Source organism: Podarcis melisellensis (genome assembly GCF_964234715.1).
Source record: "Podarcis melisellensis genome assembly, chromosome: 2".
NCBI lineage: Eukaryota > Metazoa > Chordata > Lepidosauria > Squamata > Lacertidae > Podarcis > Podarcis melisellensis.
In genome coordinates, this window is record NC_138529.1 from 86033183 (window position 1) to 86046167 (window position 12985).

At 42.1% G+C, this 12985-nt stretch overlaps 1 protein-coding gene across 13 annotated transcripts in view; it reads right to left on the reverse strand.

Annotated features, from left to right (window-relative positions):
• Positions 1-12985, reverse strand: part of GRIP2 (glutamate receptor interacting protein 2) — a 355815-nt gene that overhangs the window by 59339 nt on the left and 283491 nt on the right. For 10 of the 13 annotated variants that reach the window (XM_081901426.1, XM_081901423.1, XM_081901420.1 and 7 more), the window contains exons 2-7: positions 7007-7087; positions 5408-5543; positions 4856-5001; positions 3534-3620; positions 2942-3017; positions 1782-1927 (exon numbers count right to left, since the gene is read on the reverse strand). In XM_081901426.1, the coding sequence (XP_081757552.1) occupies positions 1782-1927; positions 2942-3017; positions 3534-3620; positions 4856-5001; positions 5408-5543; positions 7007-7087 (672 nt within the window). The remainder of the gene's footprint in view (positions 1-1781; positions 1928-2941; positions 3018-3533; positions 3621-4855; positions 5002-5407; positions 5544-7006; positions 7088-12985) is intronic. The other 3 variants (XM_081901419.1, XM_081901425.1, XM_081901417.1) reach the window with 1 other exon arrangement.

Sequence of the window (12985 nt, forward strand, 5' to 3'; positions counted from 1 at the left end):
CTTCTGCTCAGGCCAGGCCACTACTGTCTGTCTTCTACTCAGGGAACAGCCATGAATAAGACAAATCTGCCTCTCTCATCGAGCATCAGCATGGGGCTTTAGCTCTTTCTGGCCACGACGTACACCAGGAAGAGATTAGGAACCACTGAAGTCGTGTCAGCGCAGGACTTTCTGGCACAAGTTCAGTCCCCAACCCAGCAGAATGAGCAGGAGGAGGAAGCCACCCCCTGTCAGCTAATATTGCCACGTTTTGAAGTAATGCAGATCTAAAGAGGGTAAGATTATTAAGTTCAGAGTCTAAAATTTACTGTAACTTCATCACAGCTAGATTCAATTTTTAGTTTTTGACGTCCAGCTCTGAAGCCAGAGATGCGAACACTGAGGGTCTTTTGAACGTATGTGCTCTAGCATTAGGAAAACCAGGAGAAGAGAAAACATACAGGCTGTGCAGGGTGGGAAACAGGGTTCATAAGGGGCCAGCAGCAGATTTAAGTTCAGGCAAGTCTCAAGCACCCCATCGATTTTAATAGGCACTATTTTATATTCTTGTCTTTGAACAATTTTGCCAGAGAGAGGGGAACACATCCTTTCCTAAGGACACCATAAAATCCCTTGTTTATGCTCCCTCCTATAGCCAATCTCTGCATATTCTCTACTCCCATATTTCTCCTTTGCTAACAAGATAAGCGGCAGATGACTATAGATAACGATTTATAAATGAATGTTTCAATTATATTGTTCAGTCTGTGAATACAAAGCATGCGAACACAAAGCACTTTCCTTTTTCTTCTTCTTTGAACATAGATGGAAGAATGTGATCTGAATGAAGGCATATATTAAAACCTAGAAACAAATATTTTATTGCATTTACTGGCTTTTCAGGTGATTTAAGGATATGGGGACAGGAGACTAGATCTTCCTGTCTGGAATATTCACCTGGCAGGTTATCTGCTCTCCTTTACTCCGCAATAGTTTAATGTTCATGTGCCAAAGAGCATAATTTTCTATTTTTCAAGTCATTTTTTACTTTATTTGGGACCTTTATGCATTGGGCACTGCGTTTCCCTCAGGTATTTAGTCGGCCACTGTGAGAACAGGATGCTGGACTAAATCATTGCCCTGAGCCAGCAAGCTTGGCTTATGTTCTCTTTGTTCAGCTGACTCACCTGCCCCTAACATACAATGGAAGGCTTAATAGGTTTAAATTTCTGGGGGAAATTTACACTCTCTGCTATACAGTAAACATCAAGCTATGTTTCATAATGACATCAGGGTTCATTCCATCAGAGCCAATCTTTCTGTGTCTATAACCACCTCCAAGTCTATATCTCTTCTGCAAAACACCCCACAGCTTTCCTAGAGAAGACAATCCATTGTTTCGCTGCTCTTTCTCAGTAGTAACTGTAACATTTGCAGCAAAGTACTTGTCTGCAACTCCATCATTTTGTATTAATTTGTGATGTTGATAACGATCAGCTAACTTGTCTCAGCCTATGCACTTGTTGCTTAAGAAAACTGGTGCATGAAATTTGGGAAGCAGAACTTGGGAATGGTACTGAATGTCCCTTAGAAAGCATGCCTAGTTTAGATTTACTGTATGCCTCCAGGAGCACACCTCCAAACTCAATTATCTATCCTAAGCTTGCTTTAAAAAACTACAATGTTTTAGCCCATTCCTCTTGGCCGCTGTGGTAATTTTAAACTTTTAAATTTTCACTACCCACAAATCAATATATTCGCCTGTGCGCCCCCCCCCCCCGAGGGAATCCAAAAGCCCTTACCCATTATGGTGACATCATACTCAATCTGGAAAAGTGCCTCTTGGTTGCACTGGCGAAGGATGTTCAATGCATCAGCGTGACTCACACTGTGAAGGGGAATCCCGTCAACACTCAGCAGCCTGTCCCCAATTTTCAGAGACCCTTCCCTGCAGGAAAATTGCACACAATTCTTAACACATTCAAAACCAGGGCAGACAGGCACCCCCCCCCCCAAATGAAGCATATGTGGACCAGAAAGCCAGCTTTTCAAACAGCTTGTGTTTTTACTTTTATTGCACATCTGCCGGAAAGAACAATGTTTCTTTGCTACCTTTGGTGCTTTGTATTATGTTGGATTTCATTCTTATGAGTCGCCCAGGGAGCATGTGTAATTGGGAAGCCGTTCAAATGTAGTAAGTGGGGAAGTCAGTTCATAACTAGCTTACCAATACAAATATTTCTTTGCCCCCCTTTCCAGGTACACTTAATGGCACAGATATTGCTGCTTGAACAATTATCCCCATACTGGTCTCCAAGGTAGAACATCATCCCATCAGATGTCAAGGAAATAAACAAGTATCTGACTTCTAGAAGACATTTGAAGGCAGCCCTGTTTAGGGAAGTTTTTAATGTTTGATGTCTTCCTGTGTTTGTTGGAAGCTGCCCAGAGTAGCTGGGACAACCCAGTCAGATGGGCGGCATATAAATAAATTGTTGTTGTTGTTAGTAGTAGTAGTAATTACTCCATCACCTGTAATCTAAAACAGTTGGAGGGCACCATATTGGTAAAGGCTGAGACAAGGGATCTTGCAACAATCTATCCACCATCTGCCTCAATTAGAGCATACATAACAGCTATTTTTAAAATCAGTTGCACAAATTAGTGGTAAGCATGGAAATCAGTATTTGAATTTGGCCTGAAACTATTTTCAGTCTCTTGAAACACTAGCTAGTGATCATTTGGGGGAAAGTCGAGAAAAAGAGACATGTAGAGAGTACGCCCAGATATCAAACTTAGATATACAGCTGGTATGCAGACCTACTAGGACAGGCATAGGCCAACTCCACCCTCCAGATGTTTTGGGACTACAACTCCCATCATCCCTGTACTAGGAGCTTCAGGTAGGTTGGTTGGCAAAACACCTATTTGTTTAAGCTCCGTTGCTAAATGTGAACATTACCTGTCTGCTGGACCACCTGGCCTAACATATGTCAGTACTAATGGCCTGGATTTGTGCCAATCTTCGTGGGCTCCTCCTGTAACAAATTTGCAAAAAAAAAAAAACACACACACAAATAAATGCTGTAATGCTGAGATAGGAAAAATCTGTACCACAGCAGAAGACATGAACCCTTCTCCAGCCCAGCTATTAAAGGATTCAATCCAATGAGTCACTATGAGGATGGAAAGGCATCTGCTAATGGAAATTGAAATTTCCTTCCCTCTCCTCCCACTGCACACCCCCAAATCTGTTCTGGGGGTTACCCCAACTCTCACAAACAGATCTGAGGGGCTTTCAGAGGGGAGACATTCTGTTGCATTGAGCAGAAGTCATTCTGTGAACCATGTGACTTTGATGGATGCAACCCAAAGAACCTCTGAAATAAAGACGGAACCCCAAAACTGTATTTGTCAGCATTCTTCGAAGATTGTCCTGTATGATTATTAGCTTAGGATTTTGATTTATACAGAATAGCTGGCTTTATCCCCGCCTCCACTTTTACATGTCCCAACAATGTAGTTTTATCATCATTAACCAAAGAGAATCTGACCTCGTAGTACAAATCCAAAACTGTTGCCTTCTTTGTACAGGGTGACTTCAATGGTCTTTGGAATGATGCCGGCACTATTATCCGGGGCTAGAGATACGGAAGAAAAGGGGTGAATTGACATCCTTAAACCTGCCATACTTTTTTAAAAAAAAAAAAATAAATTCTTCATCAGATACGAGAATTTGCCTAATCACATTCAAAAATCTTGCAATATGAGGGGCTTTTGAAGCAGGTAAAAAGAATGCTTGCCTTAAGTATATGAAGCTATTAAACAGAATTAAAAATATGGCTAAATCAAGATCCAATCTTCTAGACTGCCCTCAAGCTCTCTTAATGCATACATAATACTGTACTAAAGCAAACCATTGCCCTTTTCCTGGAAGCTTCAAATCTGATTGCACCTTTCAGAAGCTGGCAGTGGTTACTGGACTGTCAGGTATCTTAGGCAAAAAGCCTGCAGGCAACCCTAGATGACTATGTTCAAATCTTCACAGCTAAAAGAATAGTTTGATTATAAAGTAGAAAGCATGATTAAAGTATAGGCAGTGACCATTTTGTGCACATTCAATTGACATATGACCTCTGATGCGTGGGTCATTTTGGACCCAGAAGAGTGGGTGTGGAATGGGATGGGGGACAGGAGGGTGGCTTATGCATGCTCCGCTGGTGCACGCAGGGCCAGGAAGGTTGCCTGTATTGAACACTCCTAAAGGAAATGTGATGCTAGTCATACTTAAAACTGCTTTGAGTGGGCTTTGTTGTTGTTTTTTACTACCAAGCAGTATAAAAAAATTATTACCTAAATAAATAAAAAAATGCCACCTTGACCTCCTTGGAGCAAAGATGCAAAGAATGGTAATAATATCACCATCATGAGCATATGCTTCAGTTTGTGAGTAAATAAGAATCTGATCGGTCATCTACTCAAATATCCATAGACAGTGGAATTGCGGCACCAGTTACAGGTGGAAACAGTTTGTTTTCTCCATCTGCTACTGCCTGTAAAATCTTGAGGATTGCTAAATATTTACAAGCAACAGCATCCAGAATTCTGGATCCAACCCAGTCACTGGAAGTGATCCCGGTTTCATATCACTGGCATTTCCAGTTAAAAGAATTTCCTAGAACAAAGCTGGAAGGGACCTTTGCCTGAAATGTTACAGATAGCTGCTGCTGCCACCAGTCAATGGAGACTAACTGGAGCAAGATGGCTGAATGATCTGATGGTTGAAACCAATTTTTGTAGAAGGGGCAAGGAGGGGAGGGGAAGCCACCTACATCTTGAAACATTACAGTAGCAACTCCATCCAGGAGGTACTAACCCGCTAGTGGCAGCTCGTATTCTACCTCTAGCACCACCCTTTCCCCCACGTTCTTCAACAGGCTTATGATTTCGTCATGGCGAAGTTTCGTCAGGTTAATCCCATTCACTGACTTGATGTAGTCACCAACGTTTAGCTGGTCGCTCCTGCAATAAATGCAACAAAACATCTCAATTGCATCTTTCCAGCACCCTTTTCATAATTTGCATGTTCTGCAATTACATCCTTACTGGCTTATTAAATAGAGAGAACTACCTACATAATGAGGAATGTGAACTTAAATTCCATATGGAAAGTAACAGCAGGTATTACTTGATAACCATGCACAAAAGCATTTTTCTTTATTTTTTAATAAGGAAGGTTCAGGGCAATGAGAAAAGGGTTTATAATATGCACCCACTGAATCATAACGAGTAAAGTTGTGTTAGCAGGTGAGGCTGAAAGAAGTTATTCTATCTAACATGCAAAAAGTGCTTTGAACAAATTGCTGGTCCCTGGTGGTGCATGATCCCAAGACAATGAAATCTATCCTTGTTAATGTGATTGGCTTACCTTGCTGCCAGCCCTCCTGGTCTCAGGTTGGAAACTCTTGGTTTACCATCTTTATCTGTACCACCAGATATAGTTAAGCCAAGGGTGCTTCCTTCTTTTTTAATCAGTTCCACAATAGTGACTCCTCTGAATTCTTCTGTGAAGAAAATGTAGGAAGAGGTCCCTGGACATTGTTATGCTGCCCAGCACATCTCGTAAGTAAAACAGTGAAAAATACATTTCAGCATTTATAAACAACATCACAGACAATGGAGATGCTCAAAGTGCTTAATAACTCCCCAACCCTTCCTACTTTATTTTTCCCAAGCTACCTATGTTTGGTGGGCTAGGTGAGTCTCTGCTAAGGGTTGCCCAACATCTTTGGCATACGTTTCCAAAAATAAGGTCGATAGTGTGCCAGGCTGTTTTTTTTGTTTTGTTTGAAGTCTTATTACTTGCTGTCTGTTTTAGAAGAGGAAAAGACTTGCTGTAGATTAGTTCTTGTATAATGTTATGTGTCAATTTAAGTGCTCAGGATCCACTCCTCTCTCTTCTATGCATTTTCTGCTTTGGATTGCATTGATGACTCTGAACTTCTCCATGGTGCAAACGGATGCAGGTGCCACAGTATCCACAGGTGACTGAAAATGGGCCTAAACCCAAGGACACTCAGTAATGGAAGAACGAAGAATATCACACCTGTGTCATTTAAATGATAATCTGACATTAATGCATGAATGAAGGCGAATAAGTGCTGCATAATGGTCCCCCTATAAATATTTATCACTCTCCAGCCTTGTAATGCATACGAGTAGAGCATGTTTTACAAGTCTTCACTATTACGGGCTCAAGCTGCTACAGAATATATTGCATCTCATGCGACTGATAAATCAAAACTGAAGGAACAATAAAAATGAGTAGTAGTTGGAATGTGCTCCTCAATAGCCTTTTTCTCCTCTTCCTCCCCACCTTCAACATTTTCTTCCATTTCCTCCTTTTGGCTTTGTAATTATGATTATGATGATGATTATTATTACAGGAATTACCTGAGCCTGATGCTGTCCCATCTCTTAACTATGTCTATGAGGCCAGGAGTGCTGCAGTGCTTGCATGCCTTTTCATCAGATGCAATTTCCCTCCTTTTAATTTTTGGAGCTAACCTTGGTGCAGCAACACATCTCTGCTGCCATTGGTGCAGACCATGGTTTACTGCATCAGGAACTAGCATTTGCAGGCAGCTTCCAGGGCTCAAGTGCCCCCATTAGAGCTCAGCAACATTGATCCCTGTCCTAACATGCCCCCCCAAGACACATGCATTTCTGGCAGCAGCAATTTTAATTTTCCATTATGACCCTGATGTAGTGTTGACACAGTGGGAAATATTTAAATTAAAACCTACGACTGCAGCTACCAGGTGAGCCCATGGTCAGGAGCACCCACCCAACTTCTGCTGGGACGTGAGCACTGCACCAGTCCCTTCCAATAAGCAACCCACCTGCCAGAAAGTTAGCAAAGCGGCTCTACCACACCCAACAAAGCACTTTTGGTGGTTACCAAACTAATAATGAAACCTTACTGACCTCAAAAAGGTATACATGGCTAAATGAAAATGTCAGTTACCTGGTATACTTTGCCTTCTTGAAACCAGGGCTGTGTCCAGTCCACCTGAGTCTTTGCTCCCTTTCGAGTAAGGGCCATCATCTAGCAAAACAAAAATCACAACAGACTGATGGGCAAATTATAAACAAGTGCTTCCTAACCTGTAGGTCACAACCCACGAGTGGTCTGCGGGCTTTATAAGCAAGCCCAAAATAATCATTGCTTTTAATTTTTAACAGGTATGACAAATATTTCTTACAACTTTTTGTTTCATTGACATTTTATAATGCTGTGCTGACACCAAGCATTTGAAAATCTTGAGTCTCACACATTTTAACACTTGCGAACTGCATGTTGCTGGCCGGCAGTGCCTGAGCATCACAGGTAAATTTTAATAGTCACTAAGAACAACCCTCAGAGTTAAGCTAAGGGTGATTTCAATTTTTGCTTACCCAACATTTAACTAAATAAAAAAATTAAAAATTGTCCAGTAGCACCTTAGAGACCAACTAAGTTTGTTCTGCGTATAAGTTTTCATGTGCATGCACACTTCTTCAAATACATACCAACATTTAACTATTACTTTTCTTCGAAAGAATCAGAGAAGTTTGAGTGATGTTACTGCTAACACAATGTTGTCTCTCCATGCAAAACAACGACATCAGCTCACTGAATCCTCATGTAATAGGGCCCTCAAAAATAAATGTTTGGAACTCTGGTTATCTGAATTTTGGCTTTGTAAACTTCCTTGCAAAGTCCTTTTATAACCTTTAGAATTAGTGTACATGTTACTGTGGCTGTAGAGATAGTGCTGAAAATGGAATTCCTAGGTGACTTCTCTACCACCCACCATAGCATTTAGAGGCTTCTTATAGTGTTTGGGGGATGTGGGTAGAGCTGTGGGTTAAACCACAGAGCCTTGCTCAGTCCCTGCTCCTGCCAACCTAGCAGTTCGAAAGCACGTCAAAGTGCAAGTAGATAAATAGGTACCACTCTGGTGGCAAGGTAAACGACGTTTCCGTGCGCTGCTCTGGTTTGCCAGAAGCAGCTTAGTCATGCTGGCCACATGACCCAGAAGCTGTACGCCGGCTCCCTCGGCCAATAAAGCGAGATGAGTGCCGCAACCCCAGAGTCAGCCATGACTGGACCTAATGGTCAGGGGTCCCTTTACCTTTACCTTATATTGCTTTGGAGGCTGGCCTCACCATCTTGCAAGCAGCCTTACTCCTGCTCCATCCCCTTTGGCAATTGGTGGAAGAGTAAAGTGACTTACAATGTTTCGAATCCAACAATGTCATTGTGTGCCACCTTTTCCCACACCTCTATCTGCTGTGGAGAGTTGGGGAAATCATCATGGCAGATTTGAAGGGTGCAGGGAGCGCACAGAGGAGAGGAAGGGGACGTTCCATTGCAGGAGTGTGCAGTGTGCATAAGGGCCACTTAATGTTGTGGCAGGGCAATGCTGTGAGGCATGTGGAAGATTGCTTTACACCTAAGACTAAACATGACCTCCCTACTTCAGTAGCACTTTTCCAGGACAGCAGTGATAAAAGGACAATCTGATTTATTTTTCATGAGATAACCCTTTAAGGGTGAAAGAACATCATTCCCATATGGCTTTAAGCATGCCATAATACTTGCACAGAAACGCATGGTCCCCAGAAATGGAATCATACATCAGGATACCAACAGAGCACTAAATCACTATACTTGAATCCAATCACCTGTTCCCTTGCATCCTTTTATTTCAAAGTCACCTCTCCTTGCTGCAACTTCAAAGTGGGGGTGGGGGTGGCGGCACAGAAACAGTATATAAAAGAGTATCAGCTTAAAATGCTAATGGTATAATTAAATATGGATTTCACTTCTTATGTGGATTTTCCCCCCAAGGAGATACTTATTTGCCAGGAAATAAGAACTCTCAAATCTCTTTTCCTCCCGCATTTACTGACTGTATCAAATCACAGAAACTTCAATACTGATAGAACGAAAACAGTTTTAAGGGAACCCAAGGGTACAATACTTGCAATGGATCTCACTGCAGCCTATAATTTACTGCACAGAAGGAGTTAACTCCCAGTGTCCCAAACTACACTCAGTCTCTAATAGGTACTTATCAAGTATCTGATCACTGCAGCACCCACTGGATATTCGGTTTGTACTGGAAAGTAAAAAATAAAATAAAAAAATCAACCAGATCAGCTGCATAGTTGAGAGTGGTGGAATCATACAGAAATACCTGTTTTAAATGCAACATGCTTGGGAAGCACTATTAAATTTCAGTCACTTTGCATACCATAACTGTGGAGCCCATACTGGAGAACAGCTGCATGCGTCAAAGTTAAACCTAATTCATACTACATTATTTCTCTTGGGGAGCTTAGGGAAAATGCTAATCTACCAATCTATATAATATAATCTATGGAATATAATCTATATATTCCATTGACCAGATGGATGCCATACACCAAAAGATGCCCCCCAATGAAATTTGGTAGCAATGTTGTTGTTTTTTAATGAAAAGTACGATCAAAACTAAAAAGCATCCTGTCTGGAATGTCTCTAAGATGGGGGCCTGCTTGACAATGTGTGTCAACTAACAACATAAAAAGAGCCATGCTCTTAGGGTTAAAGGCTCATGAGGCCAGAATCCTGTTTTCACTGCAGCCAACCCATCAGTAGCCTGCAAAGTAGGACCTGAGGACCTCTCCAGTTACAGTTCCCAGCAAGTGGTATTCGGAAGCATACAGAAATTTTGCTTCAGAGTTATTGTTGATTCAATTCATATTCAAATTAATTTAGTAAACTGCAAAGATGCATATGGTTAATGGTCTACAATTTTATCGTTTAGTAGGGAAACAGCCTGCCTAATATGAATATAAAATGATAATAATAACGTTCATTTCAACCATCCAGGTAGTCTGACAAAAGTTTGGACTTGATAATGTGTGGTGGCCTGGGAATCCGATTCAGAGGCTGAACCGGAGGGACCCCAGCCTGCACAGGAGTCCCCGCCTCCAGGGCTGGCTGAACTGGGGCAGGGCCTTGAATCTGAAGCGCCTGCACCTGTGCCGGATCCTCAGGAGCAGGCACCAGGTGAGTCCACTCTGGCTCCAGAGGTGGTTGAGGACTCAGTGCCTACAGGTGAGTCTCCCCCTGGGCCCAGTAACCCTTCGGCCTCTCCTGAACTGCAGAGGCTCAGGGCAGAGAGGAGAAGGGAACTGGTTTCTCCCAGGAGGAGTGCTCGCCTTAAGGCCAGGAGAGGCGGGTCCCCTGGGGGCCGGGACCGCCCCTGGCCTCAGAGAAGATAAAGGCCAGTCAGCCTGGTCCCAGGTTGCGGGAGCAACGTCGTTGATGAGCTGTTTCGGCCAGCACCCAAACCTGTTATTCCAGAGTTCCTGTCCTTGCCCGGCTTCCCACTGTGGACCCCACTTTGCCCGAGGAGGACTGTCTGCTGACCCTCAACTCAGGTCCTGGACCTCGCCCCACTGTAACCTCCCCCCTGGACCAGCACATAATGGCTTCCAAAGCACCTCCCCAAGCACTGAAAGCTACAGGTGGGTGAATCTGTCAATTTAGGTCCCTTTCAGTTTCTCATATTTCCCCGATCGCAAGTTCAGTTCTCCACATTTTCTTATCAGTTTGTGATTTTTTAAAAAAATTATTATGCAGGTAATAGCTCAATTTGTAGAGCACAAGACTCTTAATCTCAGGGGCATGAGCCCCATGTTGGGTGGAAGATATCTGCACTGCAGGGATTTGGACTAGATGACCCTTGTGGTCCCTTCCAACGCTACAATTCCATGAAGATTCATCAGCAAATTTACCCTGATATACACATTTTGTACGCTATTTTGCCAAATGTACACACACTGTTTGCAAAACCTTTTCCCTAATATAATGCATTTTATTTTCACTATCTTTATTCCCATGCACATTTAAACCTAAGATAATGCATTTTTGTATACATATCTTGGCTGGAGAACAGCATCGCAAAATTCAAAAAAGTGCAGATTTCGAAGGCTGGCTGTGTTTCAGTTCACATGTTGTTTGGAAAAGTACAAATTAGGTAAGTTAGCTTTTAAATGTGAATTGAATCAAATTTCTCCCCCATTCCTATTTTCAAACCATGCCTTGGATACTTGCCAGAGCGCTGCCTTAGCAGTTCCAGGATAAAATAAAAAATAAAAACTGACATAACATCTTTTGGGGTGCCATAGCGAGCTCAGGGTGGCATCTGGCAATATAAGGGGGATTTTGTTGTTGTTGTGAGAAATTACCTAAAGCATTTCTATGGGACAGGCAAGCACACAATTTTGCCACTGCGAGTTCCTAGTCCAGAAGCAGAGACTGACTGCATTAGGGAGCCACGGAAGCAGACTTCACAATTACATGGATGCCCCAGACATGCCATCAGCCATCTGCTTTTCATTACAGACACCTCAGCAATCCCTTCCCCGAACACCAAGAGAGAGTGTTGAGATTTCCTTCTGGTAACCCCAAAGATGTAACACCCTCAGCATCAGTAACACCCTGCCCCAGAAGTGCAAGTGGTGCAGACAAACAAACAAGCTTGACAGCTAAGCTAGCATTTCAAGAGTGTGGCCCAAGGTAAACCAGCTCATCATCATCAAGAGCCTTTTGCAAAACAGCTAAATGGCCAGAGTCAGCAATAATAAATCTGCTTTCACCATTCACAATTAGCCATCATTCAACAAAGGTGCCAGTCAACAAAAACCTCTGGCATTTCACTGACAGTTCAGATGGCAAACAATTAGCACCAAGACTTCCCCTCTCTCCCCTCCATCCCTTTTGAGCTCTTCTCCCCAGCAGAGGGGAGGATGCTAAAGTGTTTGTTTTTGCTCATTATCTAACTGAAAATGTTTGAGCAGTCAAGGAAGGTGCCTGCTGAAGTGTGAATTGGCATTTGCTTGCATTCATTTCCCTGCTGTGCGCCTTTTGTTCATATCTGGCTGGCTTCCTGCTTTGTCAATCAGGTTTACTTTATTAGATATATTTCCCTCCTCCCTTCTCTACTCCATCTTCAATTAAGTCTCTTATATTGTGTGTTAATATCCTGTCCTCATTCTTAGCATGTCATCTTAGGAGCTTCATGGGAACAATAGGCTCTTAAGAGCTTTCCCTCCAGAAAAAGAAAGTGTGAGATAAAAAAAAGGAGATCTGACACCTTTCCAAATTTTAACCTCCAACTAAAAGTGCACTGTGTATTAGGACATGTGTGCTCATGTCTACCACTGGAAAGTTCTTTTTCTGATGTTATAACTTCAGCATATCATGAGATGTGCAGAAAGGAGCGTTCACATCAGACACCCTGCACAAAAAGATACTATGTGCTACGTAGATATATATTATCTCTGCAGGGGAAGAGCTGTGGCTCAGTGGTAGGTAGCACATTTGCTTTGAATGCAGAAGATCCTGAGTTCAATCCCCAGCATCTCCAGACGGCCCAGGAAATATCCCTCCCCATAAACCCAGGAGAGTCAGCTGCTGCAGACAACGCTGATCTAGATGGGCAGCTTCCAATTTGCCTATATGGCTACTATTCTTGTGCAGGCTATCAAGAAATTCCCCGATGCCAACAAACCAACAATGCCCTTAGTTTCTTGGCTGGGAAACTATGACATCCACAGGTTTGAAACTTTTGTTTATTTTTTTAAAAAAATAATATTTATTAAAGTTTCAAAGAAGTTACAAAAATGAAAAGAAAAAAATACAAAAAATACAAAATACAGAAAAATAAAAACAATTAAAAACAAATCAGTCTTTCCATATCTTATCTTTCATTTACTTGTTTCCCTGACCTCCTCACACCTCCCTTTTTTGTATTCTAGTTCATTAGTTGTTTCAGCAAGTCCTTACCATTTTTGCTTTTATCTTGATATTTTATCTTAATATATTGTAACTTTACATTATCACCTGTTAACAATCCATTTTTACATGCCCCTTTGTAACATTATTGCTAAAACCACATAACTTCAT